This window comes from Miniopterus natalensis, chromosome 5 (genome assembly GCF_054644295.1).
Source record: "Miniopterus natalensis isolate mMinNat1 chromosome 5, mMinNat1.hap1, whole genome shotgun sequence".
Lineage (NCBI taxonomy): Eukaryota > Metazoa > Chordata > Mammalia > Chiroptera > Miniopteridae > Miniopterus > Miniopterus natalensis.
In genome coordinates this window covers 81,752,204-81,776,915 of record NC_142085.1, presented here as the reverse complement: position 1 = coordinate 81,776,915, position 24,712 = coordinate 81,752,204, and the positions used below count along the sequence as shown (strand labels likewise).

General features: G+C 43.8%; 1 protein-coding gene across 3 annotated transcripts in view; it reads right to left on the bottom strand.

Moving 5' to 3' along the window:
- UST (uronyl 2-sulfotransferase) overlaps window positions 1-24,712 on the bottom strand; it is a 237,259-nt gene that overhangs the window by 20,788 nt on the left and 191,759 nt on the right. For all 3 annotated transcript variants that reach the window (XM_016223922.2, XM_016223923.2, XM_016223924.2), the window contains 2 exons: window positions 22,702-22,799; window positions 20,702-20,859 (listed from right to left, as the gene is read on the bottom strand). In XM_016223922.2, the coding sequence (XP_016079408.2) occupies window positions 20,702-20,859; window positions 22,702-22,799 (256 nt within the window). The remainder of the gene's footprint in view (window positions 1-20,701; window positions 20,860-22,701; window positions 22,800-24,712) is intronic.

Sequence of the window (24,712 nt, the reverse complement as noted above, 5' to 3'; positions counted from 1 at the left end):
CTAATGAAACTGGCATCATATTGTAGATACTGTTAGCTATCCTTTCTCCCACACTTCATGTCCCATCATATCTGGAGCAATTGCCTACATCATTAAATGGTTTTGAAACACAATTTCTTCAAGTGTTATTCTTCAAGTCGATGTACTGAAATTTATTTAATCATTTTTCTATTTTTAGAGGGTTAAGTCCATTTTGCTTTGCAGTTATTAACTATACTGTGAAGAGCATCCCTATAAAAGTTTTCATGCACCTGTCTGATTTTTTTCTAGAATTAGAATAACTGGATCAAAGGCTCTGAAGATTTTTTTTGATCATCAAAACATCAAGGAATAACTTACATTTAATAAACACATGCATTTAGTACAATTCAGCGAGTTTTGACATGTAAAACCACTGCCACAGTCAAGATATAGGATATTTCTAGCAGTTTCCGGCCATGACATTCTAAAGGTCCTTACTATGTATTATTAAATTACTCTTTACCCTCAGTTGTACCAATCTGCCCTCCCTCCAGCAGTCCCCTAATTATTTCTCCCAATTATTTCCTAAAATGCCATTTCTCTGCACTCTCCCCATCATCAGGGACACTCATACTGCTTAGTGTTTCTCCATTTAACAGACTACAATAATTTAATAGAAAATAAGGTCTCATTATAATGTGCATTGCTTAGGTTATTAGTGAGGCTGGGTTTGTTTTTAAATATATCTACTGTCCACTTGTATTTCTTTTTCTCCATGTTTTTCTGTTAGCGTTTTTCTTATGGATTTATAAAAACTCTTTATATATTAATGATAAAATATTAACCATATGATATCTTATCGTTGTTCCAAATATTGTTGCCCACTTAAGTAGTATTAAACACGCTTAATGTTGTTTTAGTGAAGTATATATATTCTTGGCTCTCTTTGTACATATATGTGTTTTTATTGCCTAGTAAATTCTTAGCAAAACCCTAACATTGCAAAAAAAGGTCAGCCATATTTTTTTCTATTTATTTTTCTATTAAAAAATGCACTCTCTAGGCTATCTGAAATTTATTAAGGCCCACGGTATAATGTGAGACTCCACTTTCTCTCTAAACATTTAACCAACAATTTTACACTTTCATTTATATTTCTTCATAATGATCTCTACCATACAGCACATCACTTTTTACTCTGGCATCTGTTTCTGTTCCACTGACTTGTCTGTCTGAGCTTATGCCTTTCCATCAATATATTAAGCCCAGGAGCTTTCTAATATTTTAGAATCTTGTAGGGCAAATACCTTTTGATTTCTTTTTAAAAAATCACTGGTCATCTCACAGGTTTAGTTTTCCAGAGGGGCTTAAGAATCACTTTAAGTTAAAAAATTTTCTTTAAATTATATGCCAATTTGAAAAAAATGATATTTTTTGGTAATAATCTACATTTGCATGCACAGACATGGATTTCCCCCTTGGTTCACATTTCTGTGGTGGTTGCTGTTCCTTGAGTAAAGTTTGGTGCCCACGTTTCAAGTAGAAAATCTGGGGCCTCTCAAGAGCTGGAACTATTGATGAAAAATTCTGAGCTCAATTAAAGCCGACTGCATGGATATGGCCTAGGTGTGGGAGAGCACGAGAGATTAGGTTTCAGAAAGCCAAGAAGACTTAACATTTTGAAATGCTCCATAAATGGCTATGGAAATGTGTTTCCATGACTCTGACTAATGAGCCTTGGTGTTAAAATCCTAGTTCTAGTCCATTAAAGAAAGAAGGGCTATGATTACAGCACCATTCTTGAAAATTCTGTTAATTGGGCATTAGCAAGTACTAGTAGAAGTGGCTAAGTATCAGCACTATTCTTTTTTCCCATTAGCTTACTTACTCCATTTCACAGATTTGTGGAAACAAAGCCTGGCTTCAATTTGCATCTGAGATGGGTGTGTGTGTGTGTGTGTGTGTGTGTGTGTGTGTGTGTGTGTGTGTGCTGTTTTACTCTTGGTTTATATTAAAAATAAACTAGAAGAGCAAGTGGGCGAGTTTCACAGGATGCGGTTGGTCAACTTCAAGTGACCTTTACATTTGTATTAGAAAACAACTCTCTTGACTTCAAAGGTGAATTTCAAAATAATGCAGAAGGAAAAGAATTTCTCCGGAACTCTAAACAGAGGCGCTTCCAAGAAGTGAAGCTGCCCAGATCAGTAGGCACTAAATGGGCAGTTTCACCACCACAAGAAAGGCCGAGGCCAGCAGCGGTCTCACGCCACACGCCACTGCGCACCATGCCCGGGAACTCTGCAACTCGACACGATGACAAATAGACTTCGGAACAACTGTGTTGCTCTTCTTTGAAACTCAGAGACTGGACTAGCTGGAGCACTTGTTGAACACCCTGCCCTACTAAAGATTTAAAATGAGGAATCAAATAGAAGGATTTGAAAAGTGCCTTGGAGACTGTACATTTGTGCATGGGCATGTCATCGCCATTCATCCTCAGCCCAGCTCCGCAAGGTCACCATGCTCCTCTTTCAGAGAGGAGGAAACAAGCTCAGAGAGGTTAGGGAACTGGCCCAGGGCTGAACAGGTGCTGCAAATTCAAGCTGATTTCAAACCCAAGTCTACTGGCTCCATAGTCCATGTCCACGACTTGCGTACGATGCTGCTTTCTCATTCAGGAAAGGAGAAAACATTACTAACAGAAGGAGCCTTTTGTGAAAGTGCAGCTGTTGGATTCCTAATAGACTGTCAAGGACAAGATGAAGTGAACCAGGCTCCCCAGGGCTCAGCTAACCACTTGGCCTGCTAAAGGGCAGTGGTGGCTCGAACTCTGGTCAGTAGCTGGCTCTGGGACCAAACTGTAACACTCACTGTGTGTGGCCTGCACAATTCCAACCAAAAGAAGCCTCTGAGCCTACTTTTGTTAAACTTCCAGGATAGGGTTGAAGCCATCGTAGTTTACCAGTAGATTCTGTCCACCAAGTAAAACTCCAGGCTCCAGAAATAGAGTTGCAATGGTGCACTCCAGACACACACATGTCCTAAGATCATTAAAACTTGGTATGGATTTAAGAGGGAAACGGCCTTCCAATTCTCCATTGAGTATTTCTTGACTGTGGCCTTGAGGAAACAACAGTGATTAAGAGACATGTGTGTGGCACCCAGCAACCTGGCATCTGTGCTTTCTATGGTGAGCCGGAGATCGTGCATAATGCTCTCAAGCAGGATTTTGGGGGTGGGGTATCTTTAGTTACAAGTGAGAGGACTTCAAGCTTCCAAACTTGGGTGACTGGCAACCTGATGGAGCTGTAGGGCGATCTATCTCCCTTTAAGTAAAAAAACACACACATCAAATCCAACAAAGGTGATTAAGGAAAACAGAGAACTAGGAGTTAGTTGCCTTGCTTCTGAAGACCCCACTGCTTTCTCTCAGAGAATCTGGTGGACTTTAAGCTCAGTCTTTCAACCCTAACAGAGAGCTAGCTGCTCAATGTGTGAGGTGTCAGTGTTGCTCTAGAATCTTTGGGCCTGCACCTCCTGTCACCCCCCTGGGTGAACAAGAGAGTCACGATGTTCATCAGTGTCCCTGGGGCTCCAAGAAGCACCAAGAAGCTCTTCCTGGTGGGTCCTTCCTGCACCTGGCAGGGCTGGACACACGGGTGCTCAAAAACACGTTTGCTACACCGAATTGAATTTGTAGATGAAATAAATTCCTTCTCCAGATTTCTTTGTAGCACTGTATCTTTAGTAAGAAATAAAATTTACTAAAAAGTGAAGGGAAACTTATGGAGAAATAAGGAACATAGGAGCACCTTTCAAAAGAAATTAGTTTCATAAAAAGATGAACTTAAATTCATAGTCTCTGAGCCCAAAGAGCTAATTATAAATAACCCTTAACAACCAGAATAGCTGTCCACAGATCCACATTTTATCTAAAGACCGTGTCCTAGGATTCAACCTGAGAGCTCCTAAATCTTCTAAATCTGAAAACAGGCCCAGGTCAGTTACACGCCTACTGAAGAGTGGCCCTCACCAACTTACGGAATCTGGCCCCCTCTCGATGAGACGATGCAATGTTGATGACTTCAGCAATGTGTGCTCCCTTCAGGGTCAGATTCTTTCCCCTTTGGTAAAACAAAAGGAAATGCTAGGCCTCTGATGCTGGCAGACTGGCCTTCTTCTTTTGGGTGGATTCCTTCTTGCAAGTGCTTCTTGCCCCCCGACATGAACCTGATCTCTAGAGCACGTGTTATTGGAAGAAGTCTCGCTATTTGTGCCCCAAACATGAGCCCTCTGAGCACATCGTTAAGCAAACTTGAAAACGATGCAGATGCCATTTCACCAATAAATCCCACGGCCGCGCGAGACGTGAGGACACCCGTGTACTTAATATTAGGTTCGCCAGGCGACGCGGATCCTGGGCAGCGCTCCCCTGGCCCCGCCACCTTCGGAAGGCAGGGTTTGGGAAACTGCGGGTGCGGGTGGTTATTTGGGCACCGTGTCCCCTCACTGATACCAGGGCAAAGGGAGTGAGAGGAAGGGGAAACCAGGGCCATGGAACCACAGTGGAGGCCGCAGATAAGCTACCGTATGTCAACACAAGTCACATACTGACAACAGAATTTTTTTAAACAGAAAAACACTGGCATTCTGAAAGAATACATTACGATATGGTAAAGGTTAGGAACTAGCAGAAATATCCAGCTGAACAGAGGGAACTGTTTAGCAGAACCCTCATGAAATTGATTTAAGTTTTACAAGGAATTAAGTTACAGTTTTCGACTCTGGACCATTAAAACCAACAATTCAGCCAAAAAATGTATTTGGGATTTAACATTTTCTTTTGGAAAAACATCTTAAAAGTGACGTACCCTAGTCGCTTATAGGCTGTGAAACTCTATTTTAACAATATGATGGGGCCCACTTTCAACCAAGGCGAAGCTAATAATAATCTGGTCTAAGATCAAGACTAATAACACATGTGGTTTGGTATCTACTTATAGACACTCTGGGAGTTGTGTGGTCTTTTTTGATAGCCATTGGGGCTGATTCTGGGTTGGTGAAAGTAAGCTAATCTTCCATGATCGATGCCAGGAACCAACTCACATGCCCTATTATACTTAGGCAAACAATATCCTAGGCTATAATGTGGAAATCTAGAAGTGTGGCAGAGCCAAAAATCACCCTGAACAAACTCAAGACTTCGTCACCATTTGGAGCGTCAGCTCAATATTCTGGTTCTAAAGAAGATGGCCAACCTTAGTCCATATCAGGCCAGTTCTTCCGACCGAGAGCCAGCTCAATAGCCCTCCTGGTCGTTCATCAGCTCTGGCCTGTCTGTGTCAAGGCTCACACCCATGGGGCTTACACTTCTGTGGTAGGGCTCAAAGTCCCGCCGAAGGGTCGTGTTGTCAGTGGGCAGGCCCCCTAGAGACCAGCCACTGGAAAGGGAGGGTGGAGGTGTGAGTGGGGGAGGCCTCAAGAGCTGGTCTCCCCACAGTGAGTGATTCTTACTGGTCTGGAGGTTGGGATCGCCTACGCAAATCTGAAAATACTTTGCTTCCCAGGAAAAAGCAGGCACACACAATTTTTTCTTCATATAGAGCGAATGGGATGGGCCAGTGTAAGGATTCCCTGAGGACCAGGTGGTGGCCTTCAGATTCAGGACGTTTGCTATGGGCAGAACCGAGAGTTGTGTGAATGGTATGGTTTGCTGGGAGGAAGATGGTGCTGCTTAAAATCCTTCCTCTGCAAAAAACTCTCATTCTGGTGCATGGCCCATGCCTGGCTTTCTACCATGGACAGATTCTTCTCTTGAAATGGAGTCTCAGACCTCAGGAGGACTCTGTTTATCCATGGGTGGCAGGTTGTGCAGTGGTTATGCTGGGGTCCAAATCCTGGTGCTGTGTGACGCAGGGCAGGCTACTGGGGTGCACAGCATTCTAGGAATTACCCCACCCTAAGGCCACCAAGATTCCACCCTCTGTCCTTGTTGCTCATGTGCTAAAGGAAAGCAGCAAAGAGGTAAGATAAAGGACTGTCTCCAATTACAGTTTTCATCACCTTCCTACATTTCTAGTGCCCCAAATTTAGATACATCATGCAACATGTTTTCTCCTAAAAAGCTCTTTAAACTCATTTTCAGTATACAGATAATAAAAAGTATCTAAAATAATTTTTTTTCTAAGGAATCTCCTCATAAAATAGTGATGTGTCATTTAATATCTCTTTAAATTTAGTTTACTCCCTGTAAAATGGGCATAATAAAAGTATCTATGTCGTTGGGTTGTTCTGAGGGTTAAATTTGGGAGTCCACATAAAATGCTTATCACTGTACATGCCTTCAATATTATTTCATGAATTTTTATTGAATTTCCATAAAGTGCAAACACTGTTCTAGGAATTACTATAATTCTCATTACTAATAGAAATTTCCCTGGCCTGGACAAGCTGTGTGACTGTCAGCTATTCATATCATCATACTTCTAGAATTGTCTCAGAGGGAGTGGCCCATAGGACAGCTAAATTTTGGGAGAAGATGATTCTGTTGCTAAGGACTGTTGGCATGGACCTCATCTTAACATGGTTATATCTGCACAGACCCTATTTCCAAATAAGGTCACATTCACAGATATGGGGTTAGCACGTCAACATATATATCTTTCGGGGGGATACAATTCAACCTGGGACAGGATTCAACCTATGACACTACCTAACAGATTTGTGAGAAGGAAGTGAGCCAACATAAATCTAAGGTACTTTACTAACTGTTCAAGGGCTATCTTAGTGTGTATTGCCACTTTTAAAGGTTTTAGGTCAAAAGGCACCAGTTTTAGGAAGGCAGTTTTAGTGTATCCCATCTCTTTGAGTTTGGATGTTTGGCCATGACTATGGAGCAGCACTTTGAACTTTGAAGCCAAGAAGGGGAAACCATGTGGAAGAATCACAGTACCTCATAAGCCCCAAATGCCTTAGGGTCTTGTTGATGGGATGGCCTCCCACCTGCCGAGCCTGTTGGAGAATCTACATCAGTGCTTCTCAAACGGTCTCTGCTTTTCCCTCCTATAACCCATCTCTGATTGATGCTCTTGTAAACTACGATAAAAATAAGTCATTAGCCCTGGCCTGGTAGCTCAGTTGGTTAGAGCTTTGGTCAGATAAGCCAAGGTTGTGGGTTCAATCTAGGGTCAAGGCACATACAAGAATCAACCAATGAATGCATAAAAATGTGGAACAACCAATCTATGGTTTTTTCTCTCTCTCTCTCCCTCCATCTCTCTCTCTCAAATCAATAAATAAAATAAAAATTAGTCATTAAAAAAATGATCACAGCCATGCCTAATTACCGTCCAAGTTTCTGAAGGCTTATTTTCAACTCCTGCGCTGGTCTCATCATGGGCTGGTAGCAAACAGCTTGCGGATGGGCCCCGGTCCTCAGACCACACTCCCAGAGGCAGGCCCAGGGCCCGCTCACCGATTCCCGGCCTCCAGCCCATTCCGGGGGCGCCTGGCGGGGAAGGCAAACACGCCTCCCACACCTGAGCCTCAGTGTTTACTCGGAGTTTGTTTTCCCACCGACTTACTTCCCTTTCAGTCTGGGCTTTAAAACCCACTTTCGGAGCGAACGGGAGATCCCAGCAGTCCCAACACCACGGCTCATATGGAATGCATTTAGAGAGGGGAAAAAACTCGCACGGGGCGGTTATACGATTTTGAACGGGCTTGGACATGGCGAGGCTGGAATTTCAGAGCTGGCTTTTGTTTGCATTCGTCATGAAACATTTGTTATATGAGCTGCTGCTACTGCTACTAAGGCAGCTGCTGCCGAGAAACCCTCTCAATGGCTGCTTTTTCTTCTGGACATGAGCTGACTGACGGTGTTCTCGAACTGAGGCCTGTGGCTCTCAGGGCTTGGAACCGTCCTTGCATTGTGTTAGGGAAGTGACACACGAGAGCGCGTGAAATGCAGATGCAAGTGTCCCGCAAGTTATCCTGGAATGTGTCCTTGGATGGTCGTGCACTCTGCCTCGGATCATGACGGTGTCCTTTTATCAGTTCTTATAATTTATATTCTCTCCCTTCCAAGAGAGTGCTAATATGGACCTGATTTGTCTTCCAGGTAATTTGAAAACAGTTGTTTTGAACCCCATTATCACAACATCATTCAGTAGAACCCAGAGGGGTTTAATGGATTCACATTAACAGATCTTGTTTTTGTTTGTTTGTTTAGCTTTGCTTTTGGGATGTCACTAAGATGCACATGGTGAAGGTGGCACTCTGGTAGCCCATCCACATCGTGGCTCTGCAGCTACCACATGAAAGAATACATATAGTAGATCTAGCTAAGAGCTATAAACATGAACTGGTCATCGGAATCTTCAACAGGTACTTAGGACACTCCCAGCTAAATGTAGTAGGCTGATTACATGCCTTCATGAAAATGACAGTAAAGGATAATAATTTTATAAATGATTGCAAGAAAACAAGGATGAGAATTGGAGAGGGATGTCGGAGGAAGACAGACCTCAGCCAATTCCTGGAAGGTGGAAAGGGGCTGGAGGACATCTGACGTGGCTGAGCAGAGGAAGCACATCCGAAGTGTTGGCAGAATGGGACGTGCAGCAAACCTTCTAGTGTTGCATGGTCATCCTAAGTAGAGTCCATTAGCCTCTTCCATTGCTCAGCTCTTTAGTGCCTCACCCTCAAATACAAATTTGGACAAAGATTACCAGAGGAAGGCCTTTGGATTGAAAAAGAGGCCCAAACCAACCAAAAACAGTAAAGAGGAACCTGGAGCAGACAGAGATAACATAGGGAATGAATAAAAACCTTTTTTAACTCTGTCATTTTCAGAGATTTAAGGTGCTGTTGCATCTAATAAATTAGAACAAGATATTATGTAAAAAGAAAAAATATTTAAAAGGAGTTCTTGGAAAAGAAAAATTCAGTAGAATGATAGGAATACAAATTGAGAAACTCTTCCAGAGGTAAAAAACTGAAGAGATGAAAATTTAGAGAGTGAAAAACAGTAAAGCACACAGAAAAGATGAACCTAGGGGTGCCAATCTGACCAACAGCACTCCAGGCATGAAACAAGAGAAAATGGTGGCGATAAAATCACAAGAGAAGTGAAACAAGAACAAGTCCCAGAAATAATGTAAATTTTAAGCTTGAAACTATCTACTGAATATTCAACACACTGAGGATATTGTTACAAAGTTTCATAAAAGGAATAAAGGGAAGACGCCAGGAGAAAGAGAGGAAATGAGAAAGCCAGAGAAAAAGAAGCCAAAAGTGGAACGTGTGAGTGAAGAAATCCATACCCAGCCCAACTGGCCACCTGACGAGAGAGGAGACTACTGAGCTCTTCAAACATTCAGTGACCCAGAGAATTTACTACTTCCCATGCGCCTCTGATGAAGTGATTTGGGAATATCTTGGGATACAATGAGTTAATAAATCAAGAAACAGGATTCATGGGATTTAAGAGACCAGGGATCCAACACAGAAATGTGGCAAAGGGGAGCTGCCAAAGGACAGCTGTGCAGAGAGCCTCTGAGTGATCAGCCAGATTGAAGTGGGAAGGTGGAGCTCTGGGTGGAGGAGGGGAGTAGTGGTCCTGGGAGGCAGGGGCAATGGAATGGATATACTTATCTGATAATAATATTGAAAAAAAATATCCAAAGTAATATAGATACAACAGATCTAATGATACATGTGAAAATTTTGATGGGTATAAATAAATCCAAGCAAATGAAAAAAACCCAAGGCAATAATTAATTCCAGAAAAACACCAACAAGTTATGCAATAAATGAAACAAAATGACAGCGTGCTGCTTGGATCAGAGACAAACAAATGTATATAGTCACAGTCATATAAACAGGGGCTGTGGTGGTTATAGCCATATTAGGAAGACTGGGGGAGGAAGCAGAGGTCAGGGTGATGGACTAAGAGAACTAAAAACAATGTCTCAAATAAATAAATCGAGAACCAACAGCCTGTGCACACCAGTTATAAATAGTGCGGCGGTTATCAGAGGAAACCGCTCACTGAGCTGGGCATTTGCTTCTGCAAAACCAGGCCTCGCCGCGGGGAGGGCTGGAGGGGAAACTGCTGCTTTTCATTAGATGTCTTTTAGTACTATTTGATTTTTAATTATATGCACACATTACTTTCATACATAAACTAGTGTCAGAAAACAGGGAGGTAAAATTCTGGGAACACATGTTTTGAAAAACAGCTTCCACGGTGTCTGGCTCTGACGAGGCAGCAGAAGTACCTAGAAGCCCCCGGTCAGAGCTGGGGAGGCGAGGGTTTCCCGTCAGAGCATCGGAAAGCCCTGCTCGGCAAGCAAAACCCTCCTACTCTCATCCGTAGGGAATCACACCGGCTTTCTCTGTGGGTTTGTGCACAAGAAATGCAGGTGCTTAATGCAGCCCACGGGGCACCGCGAACCCAGCCACGCTCTGGGCACAGGCGTGTCCGCGGCTCCCCGCTGAGCGCCGTCACGGTCCAAGGCCGTGCGCAAGACGGGACAAGCTAGGCCATTACACGTTGATAAAATGTCTGAAAAAATACCGACTAGGAAATGATATTTTTAATTTGAAAAAGATTTAGAACAAAAATAGAAGCTTTCATGGTAAAATGTTGAGTCATGCAAATTGGGTAAGGATTGTGTTTCACCCCAGCTGGGGGTACATTTTATAAGCGAAGAATGTCAGAGAGGCAAGGCCGTGAGCCAAGGGCACAGAGACAGTTCTGAGATCCTCGGCCTCCTGCCTTTTCCACACCACCTCACGAATCCCCGGGAAATAGGGTCCTTGGGCATGAAAGAGCAAGGGGACCACAGGGTCTTCACTAAAGATCAGCCACGGCCCTCTGGGGGCAGGTCTCTCTTTAATCTTCTCTGGCCAGGCATTAGAAGCATTTCAGTTTTGCAGAGCTTATTAGGAAAGTCCAGAAATTGAAAATCATGGTGACTAATTTCACCCTTAGTAATACTCTTACTCAGTGCAAAGCATATTACTGTCAAGCTCAACTAAAAACTGCTCAAAGGAGGAGTGATTAAATTCTGAAGAAGAAAAATTTCACCTCTACACACTGATATTATTAGCAGGTTTTCGTTGGGGGAAATGAATCATAAGTGTACATCCTCATGCCTGGCCACACTGTGGGGGGCATCCGGGGTTCCCCAGAAGATGAAGTTGGGACCTAGAATAGATCCGTTTCCCAGGGTGCATGCGGTGGGGGGTGGGGGCTAGGAGAAATTTCTGGAGTGGTGATCCCAAGGGCTCCCAGCGAAGGAGGCAAGGAAGACCAGAGCCAGCATCAGGGGATACAGCCAGCTCAGGCCTGGGTCAGGGAGTGACTGGGAACAGAAGGGAAGCCCATGCTGGTGGGCAAAAGGGGGAATCTAGGTGGTCAGGTGGGGCAGTGGATGGCGTCTGGAGATGCGCAGCAGGATCCCCAGTGGGACAGTGCAGTGCCGACTGCAGCCAACGGTGCCCCAGGCTGGGTCTCAGGTGAGGAGACTGGGAAAAGGCCAGCAGGAGAAACCCCACCATGGGGACCTGGGAACCGGGCAGTTTCCCCGATGCACTGTTGGGAAGTGTGGGATCCTTGGGTGGTGGTCAGGCTTGGCAGAGCGCAGGGAAATGGGGGCGGTGGTGACACATGGCCCTCTGGCAACTGTGGCTTGGCCACTGTTCTGGGAGTGGTAGGAGTGACTCAGTTCCAGGTTATACCACAGAGGGAGCTGAGGCTGCTGATATTTTTCCTGTCTTAGCAGCAGGCGACTGGGCTGTGAGGGATGGGGCACCCAGCTCCAGCAGGGGATGGACAGGCCACCCCTCAAGCCCCCCCACACTCCAGGTACTTCTGGGCCTTCACACCTCCAGCTTGCACTCATGTCATTTTTACTGCCTACAATGTCTCTTCTGCGTCTACTCTGCAAACACCTAAGTGCCCTCCAGGGTCTGGCACAAATATCTGCGCTATGAAGTGTTCCCCAGCCCTGTGCGAGGTGGCTTCTAGGCTAGACGCCGTTTTCTTCATTTTCACACGGCCCTTCCCGGGGACCGGCATATTGAGGACACTTTAACATTTGCTGAATGTGTTTGTTGAATCGTTCTGGTATTTTCAGATTATACCTGCTATTTAAATATCAGCTTTCACAGAAGAGAACTATTTGGGGAAGGTTATTACTAGACAATCAATGTCTGTAAATTAAGCCCCATTTTCCTGTTAACCTTAGATAACGACATCGGAGATGCTTTCTTCTGGAGGAGGGATGGCCCCAAGGGAAGAGCCAATTAATAAGCAAGTGAAAAATCCATTAAAAAATATAATTCAAGGTAATTATTTACAATAAAATGAGCAATTATAGTTGAAATGGGTCAAAGCGTATATATATTATTACGCTGCAACGTAAGCTTTCATAAAATCAATTAAACACATTGAGAGGCGGAATCCTTGTGAGGCGACATTCCTGCAAGCTGGATAAAGCTCTTAGTCTGTGGCTAAAGACTTCCCTTTGGGAAAGAATTCCCTAAAAAGCCCTAAGGGTTTAGGAGTTCATTTAAAGGAGCGTTTACAGTATGTGTTCATTTTAACTAATCAACAGATACAGTTGAAACAGTTATATGCTTTCAGTGTTCATTTTTAGACACTATTTTCAAAATCTAGCAGTACTGTTCCCTACCACTCCCCAGCCCCCACTGGGAAGTTATCAAATACTGTCAAATGGATCCCTTTTCAAAATCATTTTCTTCTGTGTGCATGACCACACACTGGCGTAAGACAGCGTCCTGGTGATCGCTGATGGTTTCTGCGCTCACGGTCTCTCGTGAACAAGACAATCCCCACGCGAGCCGGCGAGGTGTGGAGAGAGGGAGCCCCCGGCCACTGCTGATGGGGGTGCAGGGGGGTGCGGCCACTGTAGCACACAGTGTGGGGGTTCCTCAAAACACTAAAAATGGAGCTGCCTTAGAACCCAGCAATTCCACTCCTGGGTATATATCCAAAGAAAGCCAAAACTCTAATTCGGAAGAATATATGCACAGCACTGTTAATCACAGTAGCTAAGATTAGAAGCAACCCAAGTGCCCATCCATATGCAAGTGGGAAAAAAGCAGTGGTACATATATACAGTGGAATATTACTTGGCCATAAAAAAAACACATGAAATCTTACTGTTTGCGACAGCATGAATGGACCTAGAGGGTAACATGCTAGAGGGTATTAAGGCAGACAGAGAAAGACAATACCATAAGATTTCACTTATATGTGGAATCTAAAGAACAAAAGAAATGAACAAACAAAAAAGAAATAGACTCATAGATACAGAGAACAGACTGATGATTGACAGGGGAAGGGGCTTGGGGGCTGGGTGAAAAGGGTGAAGGGATTAAGAACCACCAATTTGTAGTTACAAAATAGTCATGGGGATGTAAAGTCCAGCATAGGGAATGCAGTCAATAATATTATAATAACTATGTACGGTGCCAGGTGGGTCCTTGAAATATTGGGGGGATCACTTTGAAAAGCATATGATTATCTAACCACTATGCTGTACACCTGAAGCTAAAAGAAAATAATATTGAATGTAAACTGTAATTTTAAAAAATTAAAAATAATCTATAGATTTTATTTTAAGCTCTTACCTTCTACTGCAATATATACCATGAGGGTTTAATACCCAATAACTTCTGAGTTAGTGATTAACTATGAAGACTCTTGAGAAGGTCACAGTTCATGGTGTTTGTGGTCATTCTGGGGACAGAAGCTTGAGTGTCTGTGGTCACTTAGGACTTGGTAACTTGGCAAATTAGCTGTTCGACCTCTGGGAATCTGGGCTTCCTTGTTTAGAAAATGAGACAAAGACTGTCTTCCTCACCTTCAGAAGATTCGAGTAAGAACCAAGTGAGATCCTCCATCTGAAAGTGCTTTATAAACTGCAAATTGCTATGCAAATTATTATTATTTAGAAACCGCTAATGTGTTTGTGATCCAAGACAATTCACTCAGATGTGATTGCTGTATACTAAGGAGTTTAGGTGTTTGAATGAATGGATGCGCGCGCGCACACACACACACACACACCAATAACAACATGATTAGACTCTAGCCTAGGACATGGCTGCTGGAAAACAAATCTTTCTGTTGAATATTAACGTAGATGAGCCAACAACAGAGTGGTCTAGAATATAGGCCCACTTTTATAAATGCTGAGTTCTTTAAACACCTTCATTGGTGTCTATGGATGTAGAGTATGAATTCCTCCTGACCAAGAGCTGTATCTCTGTCAGGTTCCAGAATATTTTTGAGTTTTGTTGAAGCACAAAAGCACTAGGAAGTAGGAAATAAAAATGAAAATGAAAGGTAAAAGACAGCATGGGTTTAATTCAGATGTCGGAGAATGATGGATTATTTTTAAAAAACCAGAGTTGATGGTATATGGTAGTCTGCCCTTGTCTGTAGTCTTGCTTTCTATGGTTTCAGGGTCAACCAGGGTCTGAAAATATTAAATGAAAAACTCCAGAACTAAAGAATTCATAAGTTTGAAACTGCGCTGTTCCGTGTAGCACAGTGAAATCTCCCCCGTCCAGCCTGGGACATGAATGATCCCTTTGTCCAGGAAATCCACTCTCTATACACCATTCACCCGTTAGTCACTTAGTAACCATCTGGGTTAGCAGGTCAACTGCGTTCAAGTCACCCTTATTTTACTCACTAATGTCCCAAAGCACAAGAGTAGTGATGCTGGCAACTCAGATATGCCAAAGGGAAGCGAAAAAGTGCTGCCTTTAAGTAAAAAGGTGAATACAGTAAATATTTTTATAAGGAGAGAGAGAGACTACATTCACATAACTTTCATTAAAGTATATTGTTATAATCGTTCTATTTTTAGTTACTGTTGTTAATTTCTTACTGTGCTTAATTTATAAATTAAACTTTACCATAGGAAACTATTAGAGAAAAAAACATAGTATATAGGGTAAAGTACGAGCCACTGTTTCAGGCACCCACTGGGGGTCTTGGAGGGTATCCCCTATGGATAATGGGGGACTACTGTATATTTTTAACCCACATAAACTTATTTCATTGTAGAATTCCATTCCCACCCCCCGATTAGCTCTCATACAACACAATTTGGACAACTGCAATCCATTGTATTTGGAATCCTTTGATAGCCAGGATCCCATTTTTAGGCCCCAAATTGAGCCTAACTGTACATGTGTGTTCAAGCCTTATGTAAACTCCTGTCTGCAGATGCAAACTCTGTAGTAGGAAACCACAGGCACTTCCTCGAGAACATGAGGAGACACTGCCACCTGCTGGACAGAGCTTAATTCATTAACAGCGTTCTGAGGGGTGTAATTCTGCACATAAAATACAAACTGAAAGTTTTTAAAGAACTGAGTTTAGGGATCTTACTTAAAATAAAAACTCCATTAAACCTTTGGATACCCATCCTACATCTACCAATAATATGATATATAACAGTCTGAAAAAGTCAATATTCAGCACAAGTTAATGGCAACTGGACCCAATCTCATCTCAATTGTGGGGTTCATTTAATGTTGAAATCTTAATGCCCTGCTATTTCTGGTAAGATTCAGGCATAAAAACAGATGGTTTTTAACAACAGTGACTAGGATGATGTGTTTTTTCAAGTCCCTGAGAGTGTCACTGTGCTAACAGTTCCAGAAAACTTATTCCCCATGATTGTTTCAGGGACAAAGTGTCGGCCAGAATATAGTTGTCTCCTTCTCATAAGTCAGAAATACCATTTCCTAAAGACATGCAAATTCATAGTCACAGGTCTTTTATGCAGGTGGGGAAACTGAGGCTTAGAGGAGTTATGCCTTGCCCCTGGTTATACAGTTGATGAGTGGAGGAACAGCTGTAACCTAGGCTGTTGACTTGAGAACCTGTGCTCTAATCATTATGATATCCTGTCTTCTTGACAAAAATGCAGAAGATATGCAGAGAAAGGGCTGGACATTGTGACCAGAGAGTTTGAATTAGGATCCCTGTCTTATCACTTCAACATCACTAGTTACAGGGGAGAACAGATTCTGAAGGAATAACTCTCCATCCAGGGCTCTGTCGTGTCCTCTAGATGGCGATAGTTCCCATAACTAAACTTGGAAATTACTAAGTAAGGCGATGGGGACTGTTCAAGGTTGTTTGTTTCTTCTGTTTGTTTGCAGAGGGCGGAGGGAAGCACACTATAATTGTGCTAAAAACAACAGGTAGAAAGAGCAGCTTTAAAACATTCTATGTGATACTTTAGTGTTATAATAATACAGACCTCAGAGGTAATCAGCCCAAAGCTGCACTTGCCTGGGGTCATATGGGCAGACCCATAGCAGAAAGAGGACTAGAAGGTTCTTCTAACCCCAACTCACTGTCCCTCCCTTAAAGAATGACTGTTCTTTATGATACATAGGCCAAGCTTTCATCACGTAGTATTTGTTTTAACTTAGTCAGACATTTTATTGATAGATGAGAACTTGTATTTTCCCTGCAGAATATTATATTAAAATTTCTCTTCTACATATTTGCTATTATTTTCTATGAAAATGTTTTCAGATTTAAATACTGCAAAGCAAATGAATTCAGAAAGTACACTATTATACTCTTAATGGGAGGTCTAAGTATCATTCATGCTGAGTTAAAAGATAATATTTCAATTTGTACTCTATCATCATTGTTTATAAAATATTTAAGTAAACAATAATTTTTAAAACAAAGCATCTACTTTATGAATGAACTTAAACTGTCCAAATTAGTCATTTGTTTGGAATCACACATTTTTCCTTTGTAATAGTTGGTAACCAGATTCTCAAGGCAGCCCACAAAAGTCTAGTAAATCCCTACTGTGGCTCTGATGTTTATATTTGTAATGAAAATGGGTTGAGAATGAATACTAATGTAATGCTAGTAATGGAAAGTATTTAAAACACAAGGTTAAAGGATTGGATACGTGAGCTTTCAAGTCCCCAGGAAGGAGGAAGGTGGATTAATATTAGGTCATACAGTTTCATGTCTGGATGCTAGGTGGCGCTATTGAACTAGAACAGCTCAGTTATTTGCCAAGTCAAAGGTTTGTATGAGGGACATTTATCTGATGACTGATGCTATCACACATATTCACATAAACTCTGTCTTGAATTTGTTTATTTACTTTGACCTTTAACACCACTGTGATTTTAGCTCCACAGGAAATTATGACTGAGAAAAATATCGATAGCTCACAGGGTGTCAGCTTTTAAGGTGTCAGGAGGAAAGGTATACATGAACTTGTTAACACTTGTGGCTCAGAAACATGAGCTCTGCCTCTTTCACATTTTGGTGGATGACTATGGATCAGTCTCTCAAAGTCTTTGCACTGGTTTCAGTTTCTCATTTTCAGAAGGTAAGCAACTGTAATCAAGACTAACCAATTAGAAATAAGACTGTATAGGCTAAATCACTGAGGTCACTCTTACCCAGTATAGCTGTTTGGGCCTTGGTTCTCCCTAATTCAGACTCCTACCCGGGTGGGGTGGAGCTTACTGAGCACCCGCTCAAGGCACTTGCCTCAACATCAGCAGCTGCCCCCTGGCTGCCAAGAAACACCTGAGCGTATCCTCTCCATTACCCATCACGCTAAAACTTTCATTTTTATTTCACCTTGAGTACTTACTATCACAGACTTCCTCTCAGATACACTAACTAGGTCTCCGCAAAACGCAAACTTTAATATAAAATAACTAATAAAAAATTTCTAAAGATGAAGTTTCTTAAATATGATGTTTGGTAGGAAACAAATTTACTTGTCAGCATACCTGCCTACAAGAAATAAAGAGGGGAGGGCAAACAGTCAAGCTGTTATTCAAAGAAGAAATTGTTAACTTCTCTAAGTGGTGGCTTACTGGAACAAGCGGCACCGATTGGAAAGAATTAATATCATTCAAATCAGAAATAAGTGACAACACATTTAAATGACAGACATTACTGTTTTCACCAGCTCCCCAAATAGTCACTGCTTTCGTGCTTTTTCTCAGCAATGTGACTCGTATAAATATTTTTGGTTGCTGGAAGGGAATTACTAAAAATCAGAGCATGCCTGCCTTTTTTTTTCCAGTAACAAGAAAAGCACCAAAGAAGAGCGGCCGGTGGCGTGTTCGCATCTTAGTCCAGCTCCACGGGCAGGCAAACTACGATGATTTAAGGGTCATGAGGTTCCTCAATGTCTTTCCTTTTAGTTTTTCTTCTCTGCTCTCTAGGCTACTCAGTTATAAAAGTTCTTTATAAAGGGCAAGAGCAATGATTCGAGTGTGCCAAAATCTGTTGTTTTGAACTAAAAACATACCGACGAGGCCTCTCTGTGGCTCTTCTTTTAACTGATTTGACACCGAGTCTCTGGTTGTGGCCAAGTGCTTAGTCTTTGCAGAAGCTGAAACATATTGCGAAGCTGGCCAGGAGTGGCCGTTCACTTCCTGCCCCTGCCTTGGGGGACGTGGAGAGTCCTTGGGACAAAGCAACCACGGAGCTGCTTGGCCTTCAACGTCATCATACAAAAATCTCTCAAGAAGATGCCCGACAAACCAGGAGACAGTGAAAGTTACTGAAGAATCGCTCAGAGGCTCATTTGTTATACATACGACACCTGGCAGCTGAAGCGTGATTCTGGGGTGATATTCAAAATATGTAACCATCAGTTCCACTGAGGAACTGAATTCAGGCCCGGACCCCGAGGACCCCCTCTGTGCCGTGAGCTACCCTTTTCATCACTTCATTGTCGTCGGGGGCGGGGGCAGCGGGGGGGGGGGGCAGGCGCACTGGGGGCGGGTGTGGAAGGCGGTACCGATGTGTCTCACTGTGTTAACTGTCAGTACAGCTGAAATGTGTTGGCCCTGGGTTTATAGACACCTCTCAGCCCACTCCCCGGGAGTATCACACGTCCCTTAGCTCTTTGGAGGGAACCTCAGACTATTAATATATTGCTATGCCAAACTCAAAGGGGAGAAAATCTTTAATTTATAGGTGGGAAGATTGCTGCTGAAGGCAAACAAGCTCATGGTAATTCAGTTTTCAGGAATATGTTCTGTGGTAATTAACGTGCCTACAGGTCATGGGACCAAGGCCCACAGTTTCTGAGAAGCTGTGTATTTAAATAAAGCAAACAGTTGGGAAGTCAAGATGATAAAACCTGACAATAGCGGTTAAGTGGGCTCTTGGGATAAGCTTTTTGTTTGTGGTTTATTTATATTTAAGAAGAGCAAAGATAAAAATGTCCTCATCTAAGTCCTCAGGCCCACACCCCTGATGTTGACCTTCTGGGTGCTGAGCTGTGGCATCCTGGGACCTGGGATAACGTTGGTTCCAGGTCCCAGGGTGGGTGGTGTGTGTGACGTGGGCTCACTGATACTCCTCCCAGATGCTGGGACGAGAGTATGTTCATCTTAATTGACAACTATGTGTCTCCAGGATTCAGCCAGCCTTTTAGCTCATACTGTGTATCTCACACACACACACACACACACACACACTCCACACGCTATACAACAAGATCAAGCCAAGGAAGTAAAGCAACAAAGAAGGACGGAAACCTTCTCATCACCGGAGCCTAATTCAGGATAAGACCCCACCTTGCACAAACACCAGAGCTTATCTTGTCTTACAGAGCTAAGAACTGGTCTCAGCGGGGCTCTTTAAATTCTTTAAGCGCTTTAAATTGCCCGTTGTTAAAAGGGCAGAGGAAGACCTCGGTCCCCAAACCCACTGTTTGGGGTTTATTAGCTTCTGTTCTTCAAAGCGCACTGCCCGCCGAGGAGACGCACCCGCAGGCGCACCGTGGGTCGCGGTCCCGTCCCGAGCCCGGGTCCGGGGAGCTCACCCCAATGAGAGAGCTGGGGACTAGGGCAGCCCCCCGCCAGCCTTCCTCCTCCAGGGAAACACGGGCTGCAGGGGCACCTGTGGCACAGGAGCCGGGGCTCCTCTGGGCGAAGACCGGGCCGCCCGCCCGGGGCGCAGGAGGTGAGGGCCCGTCCCCACCCCAGGGTGACAGAGCAAAGCACTAAACGGAGCAGCGAGTCCACACGCACGGCAGCGGGTCAGGGAGAAAAGGGAAGAAACGGTCTCGTTTGTCTTTCTCTCGGGATAAAATAATAATGACAGAAGCAAATGAGTTTCTGAAGGTAATTCTAGTTGCCGTGAGACTGCGGGCAGCCTCTGTAATTGCTCGGCTGTGTTCTCTCTCTTGCTTCTATTTGGAAACCACTCCATTCGTCAGGATAAAATCATAATTGTATTTTCAATTTGCTGCTCTATCTATTCTATTTGCCAGGATTTTGTTCACCCAGGTGCTTTTGTCAAACGAAATAGGCCAGAGAGGCTTCATCGCACGATGGCCCCTTCACCCCCCTTTGTCCCCATCAGTGGGCCCCAGACGCGCAGAGCTACCCACTAGTTCACCCCGCGACACGCGAGGACAAGGCTGATGGACGCGGTGCCGATTTCACGTCCCAAAGGCCGGAAAAATGGAACCATTGGCGTTTCAAACCCGGTGAGCTGGTGTTTGGACCTGACGCTCGAGGTCTGGGTGTTCGTATCTCATGGCTCTAACCTGGCCTTGCCAGCCCGGGAGCTCTCCCTCCTTAACAAGAGACGATCTCACTCTTTTATTTCCCGAGTGCTTCACAAGGTAACGCTCGCAACAGGGAAGAGCTTGCTCACAAACAGAGTTACCTGGGTCTTTGTAGATACTGAGCACATCCTTGAAGTAATGAGGTAAAAATCTTTCCAGTAACAGCAGCACATCTTCCAACTCTTCAAGGATCCCCACCAGCAGGAAGTTTTCATTCACGTTCAGTTTTGCTCTTTCCAGGGCCCACTCACCAGGCTCCCTTTATGGACATAAAAATCATTTTAAAATCAGAGATTTGGTTTTGAAACGCAGCAACCACAGGCTGAAAGTGTATCTCTTCTACCCACCTACCCCGTTTTGCCTGAGTCTACACCCCGTTTCTTCAAGGAGCAGCCCTGATGTAGCCGCCTCCGGCAGCCTGCCCTGGTCCCTCCAGACGGCGCCCTGGCCCTTGCCCTTGCCCCTGCCCCCCCCCCCCTTCTCACCGCCAGCCCTTTCACCTGAGTGTAACGCCCAGCTCAGGGCCTAACTACTTGTTGGAAGGACTCAGGCACAGGCAATTAGATCCTGGCCCTAACAAACACTAACCAAGGGGTGATTAGAATGGCTTTTTAATAAGGGGACCAAACAGAACCAATGAAATAAAGACAGAAGTTTTGAAATGTGAAACTTACTGACAGAATTTCTGTAGGACTCAGAATAGGGGTCAGGTCATGCCTGTGAATCATCTTTCTTTTACAGAGTTTAAAGACTTTTTTTTTTTTTTTAATTCTAGAAGGACAACAGCCTACTAATCTCATTTGTAGAGCAGATCTCCGAGCAGACAACATGCATGTGAGAAAAACAGGGATCCTGGGAGCTGGGCTCCAGGCCTGGCTGGCACTAACCGTCTGGGGGAACGGGACAAGCCAGGATTCTTTTGAAAAACTGTAATAAAAGTCCTTACCTAGCTCAAATAATTGTTGCCAGGTGTAACGAAGTGACATTTCGAAAACTTTTTGAAAATCATCGAGTCTGACCCAAGATAAGACACCGTGAGTACTCTCTCCAAGAAACAGATCATTAAAAGGATACTTGAGGGAGTCAGAATCATGTTTCCTGGAATAAATATCGTCATTGTGACAGAAAGTGAGTCACCTGGCTCCACACTGTCCCAGTGTCTGAAGCACTGACCTCGAACCAGGTGGCCTTTATGACAGGGGTGAGGGTGGCAGGGAGGCCTCCTGACTTGGGAAGTTTAGGATGAAGCAGAAAACTGACACTTCTGGTCCCGGAATGGACAAACTCTGGTGTATGGTAAACTCAACACAACAGCAACACACTTAACAATTAAGCAGTAATCCCCACGTTGGCAAAAAGTACAGAGAATGAGCTGCGACTTGGAAACGACTCTTTCGCCGTCTCTTCAGGAACACGGTGGCCTTCTAATGAATGTTTCTCCGGGGAAAGATGTCGCTCCTGGCAACAGGGTTTATTCTCCATGAAGCAAGGTTGGTATCGTCACTGTTATTGCCATTTCTTCTCCAGGCTACACACTGGTCCAGCACAACGGATTTCAACTGTAGCTAGACCAGAATCGCCTTGGAGATGGTTACAAAGGCCTGCCCCGGCCCCCAGAGGCCGTGATTAGGGGGCTCCTAGCAAGTACCCAGGGATGCTGCTGCAGGAAGTGGGCCCTGACCATCTGAGTAAGTCACTCTCTAAAGAAGGCAATCGCTAGAAAGTACTTTCCTTTCCACTAAGGCTGTCTCATGAGAGAGACACTATCAGATTTTGGGTGTGAGCGTTCCGTGTTTAGACCTGATTAGACATGCCACACAGGCCAGGCCAGCTGTTGATGGGGTACAGACACCATGCAGGAGCAGGCTGGTGCTCACCCCTGGTCCTTACTGTCTCGGGCTCTGTAGCGACAGCTGTGTGTTAGGTACAAAAAAAAAGTTTGGTTAGCACTCCAGTGACACAGCCATGTGAGGTGGTCCCATAGCCTCTGTCAGAACTTGACTTGTTAATTTTTTTATTTACAGGATATTCAGATCTTCAAAGACTCAGTACATGTTAACTGCATTCCAGGAGGCTGAGAGATTCTGCCCTTAGTCTTTACCTGCATCTGGGGTGCTGTCCACAGAAGTAGGGGATGATATAAAACAGCCTGGGGTTGGAGCACTCGGGGTAGTTTTCGAGAATACACTCATTGATATCCTAGAAGAGAAAACACAGCAGTGAGATTCTGTAGCCTCGGCAAACGCCACACAGTGTAAGTAGCTGACGCTTAAATGACTTGAGGAAGCCTGAAGCTATGAGAACTCCTTGATTTCACGCGAACAGTTTTCCCCCCACACCATCCTGTCCACTGGCAGGTGCGCACCTGGTCAGAGCATTTCAGACAGCGCTGGCTCTGGTGAGGAAACTGCATCTCTGCGTTTCCCAGATGCCTGAGGTCTTTAGCTCTGTCACAAGCATCGGGAGAGCAGTTCTAGCCGCTGTGGCTTGTTGTGGCCCCAGCAGTTACCGGCCAACTGGTAGGTATACAGTTGACACTTAACACATATTTGTAGAAGGAATTCAGTATGACTTAATTCTTAATTCATTCCAACTTAATCAGAGATCCCCATACAGCCTGCCCCATAGAAATGTCTTCCCTGTGTATCCATACATCCAATAAATAATTATCAAGAGCCTCCAATAGACACATAAAGCGTCTGTCCATTTTGAAGGAGCTGTAAAATCACTTCTAACATTATATTAGGTGAGAAAGTGACAGGATGTTTGTATACAGACATTCTCTCACTTTCAAGGGCAGCAGTTATGATTTCCAGATTTTCTATTTCTCGCCCATGAGGGTAATTAAACATGGCATCTGCGAACATTACAGGAGCTTACCAAGGCCTGCTGGGGTGAAGAGTGGCTAACCACCAACTTCTATCAAGGCAGATGACACTGATGCCCTAGATAAGACACTGGTTCTTAGGTACTTCTGGGGAGAATAGATAACCCAATTTACACACCAACACCTATGGGTTTTTCTCCATAGACAATACCGCCAGGGAAATAAGAGGGTGTAACTTGCAAACTTGGTCACATGGCTGATGGAGTTTATCAGTCATTGGAAGCCACTGTATCTGATATGACGGGGGTAGGTGGTTCTTACCAATTTTTTGTTTAAGTTGGGAATGAGAAAAATAGAAATTAAACTTTTTTTTATAATAACCCTTCCTTTCCCCTTCCATGCTTCTTTGGTTTATATATTAATTAAATACATGACACACTTACAATAACAAACTCAACTGGAACAAACAGATTCAGCAATAAACATACCCGAAGCAGCTGAGTCCACCGTGGGAAGCAGAGGCGCACAGTTCCCAGAAGGGAAGATACAACTGCTTCTCGACTTATGTCTTGAAAATATTCAAAACTGTGTGCGATACACCTAAGCTACGAAACATCACAACCCTAACCATGATCAGAACACTGGCATCAGCTACGGTTGGGCAAAATCATCTCCCTGCCCAGAACCAGGAGAGTCTCGTGCGGCGCATCACTACCCCGGGAAAGATCAAAACTCCAAATTCCAAGCATGGTGTCTACTGACCGCGTACGGCCTCGCTGTGTATAGAAGCCCATTGAAAATGCATGATTTCAGACCCGAGATATTTTTCTAAGAAGAATTTGGCACAGAGATAAAGATATTCATCGCTGAAAGATTTATTACAACAAAATATGGCAGAACGTAATGGGAGATAGATTCATTAATGGGAGAGAGATTCACAGAGGAGATGAGGCACGTTCCCAGTGAACTATGAGCACCTAGGAAGGATGCGGAGGGTCTACATGCACTGTCCTGAAGAGTGTCCGTGGTGAATTTTCAAGGGAAAAAAGTTAACTATAGGACAATATAAACATGTAGGACAACATATAAAGAAACATATTTTACATAAACACAAACATATCAGGAAGGACACATGCCAAACTGCTTACAGTGGTTATTTATGGTGGTAGATGTAAAAGTATATGGGAATATATTGAACTTTTACTTCATTCATTTTTGAAATGTCAGCTTTTAGTATAATATACATATTTTACTTTCATCATCAGAAAACTATAAGGAGACTTGC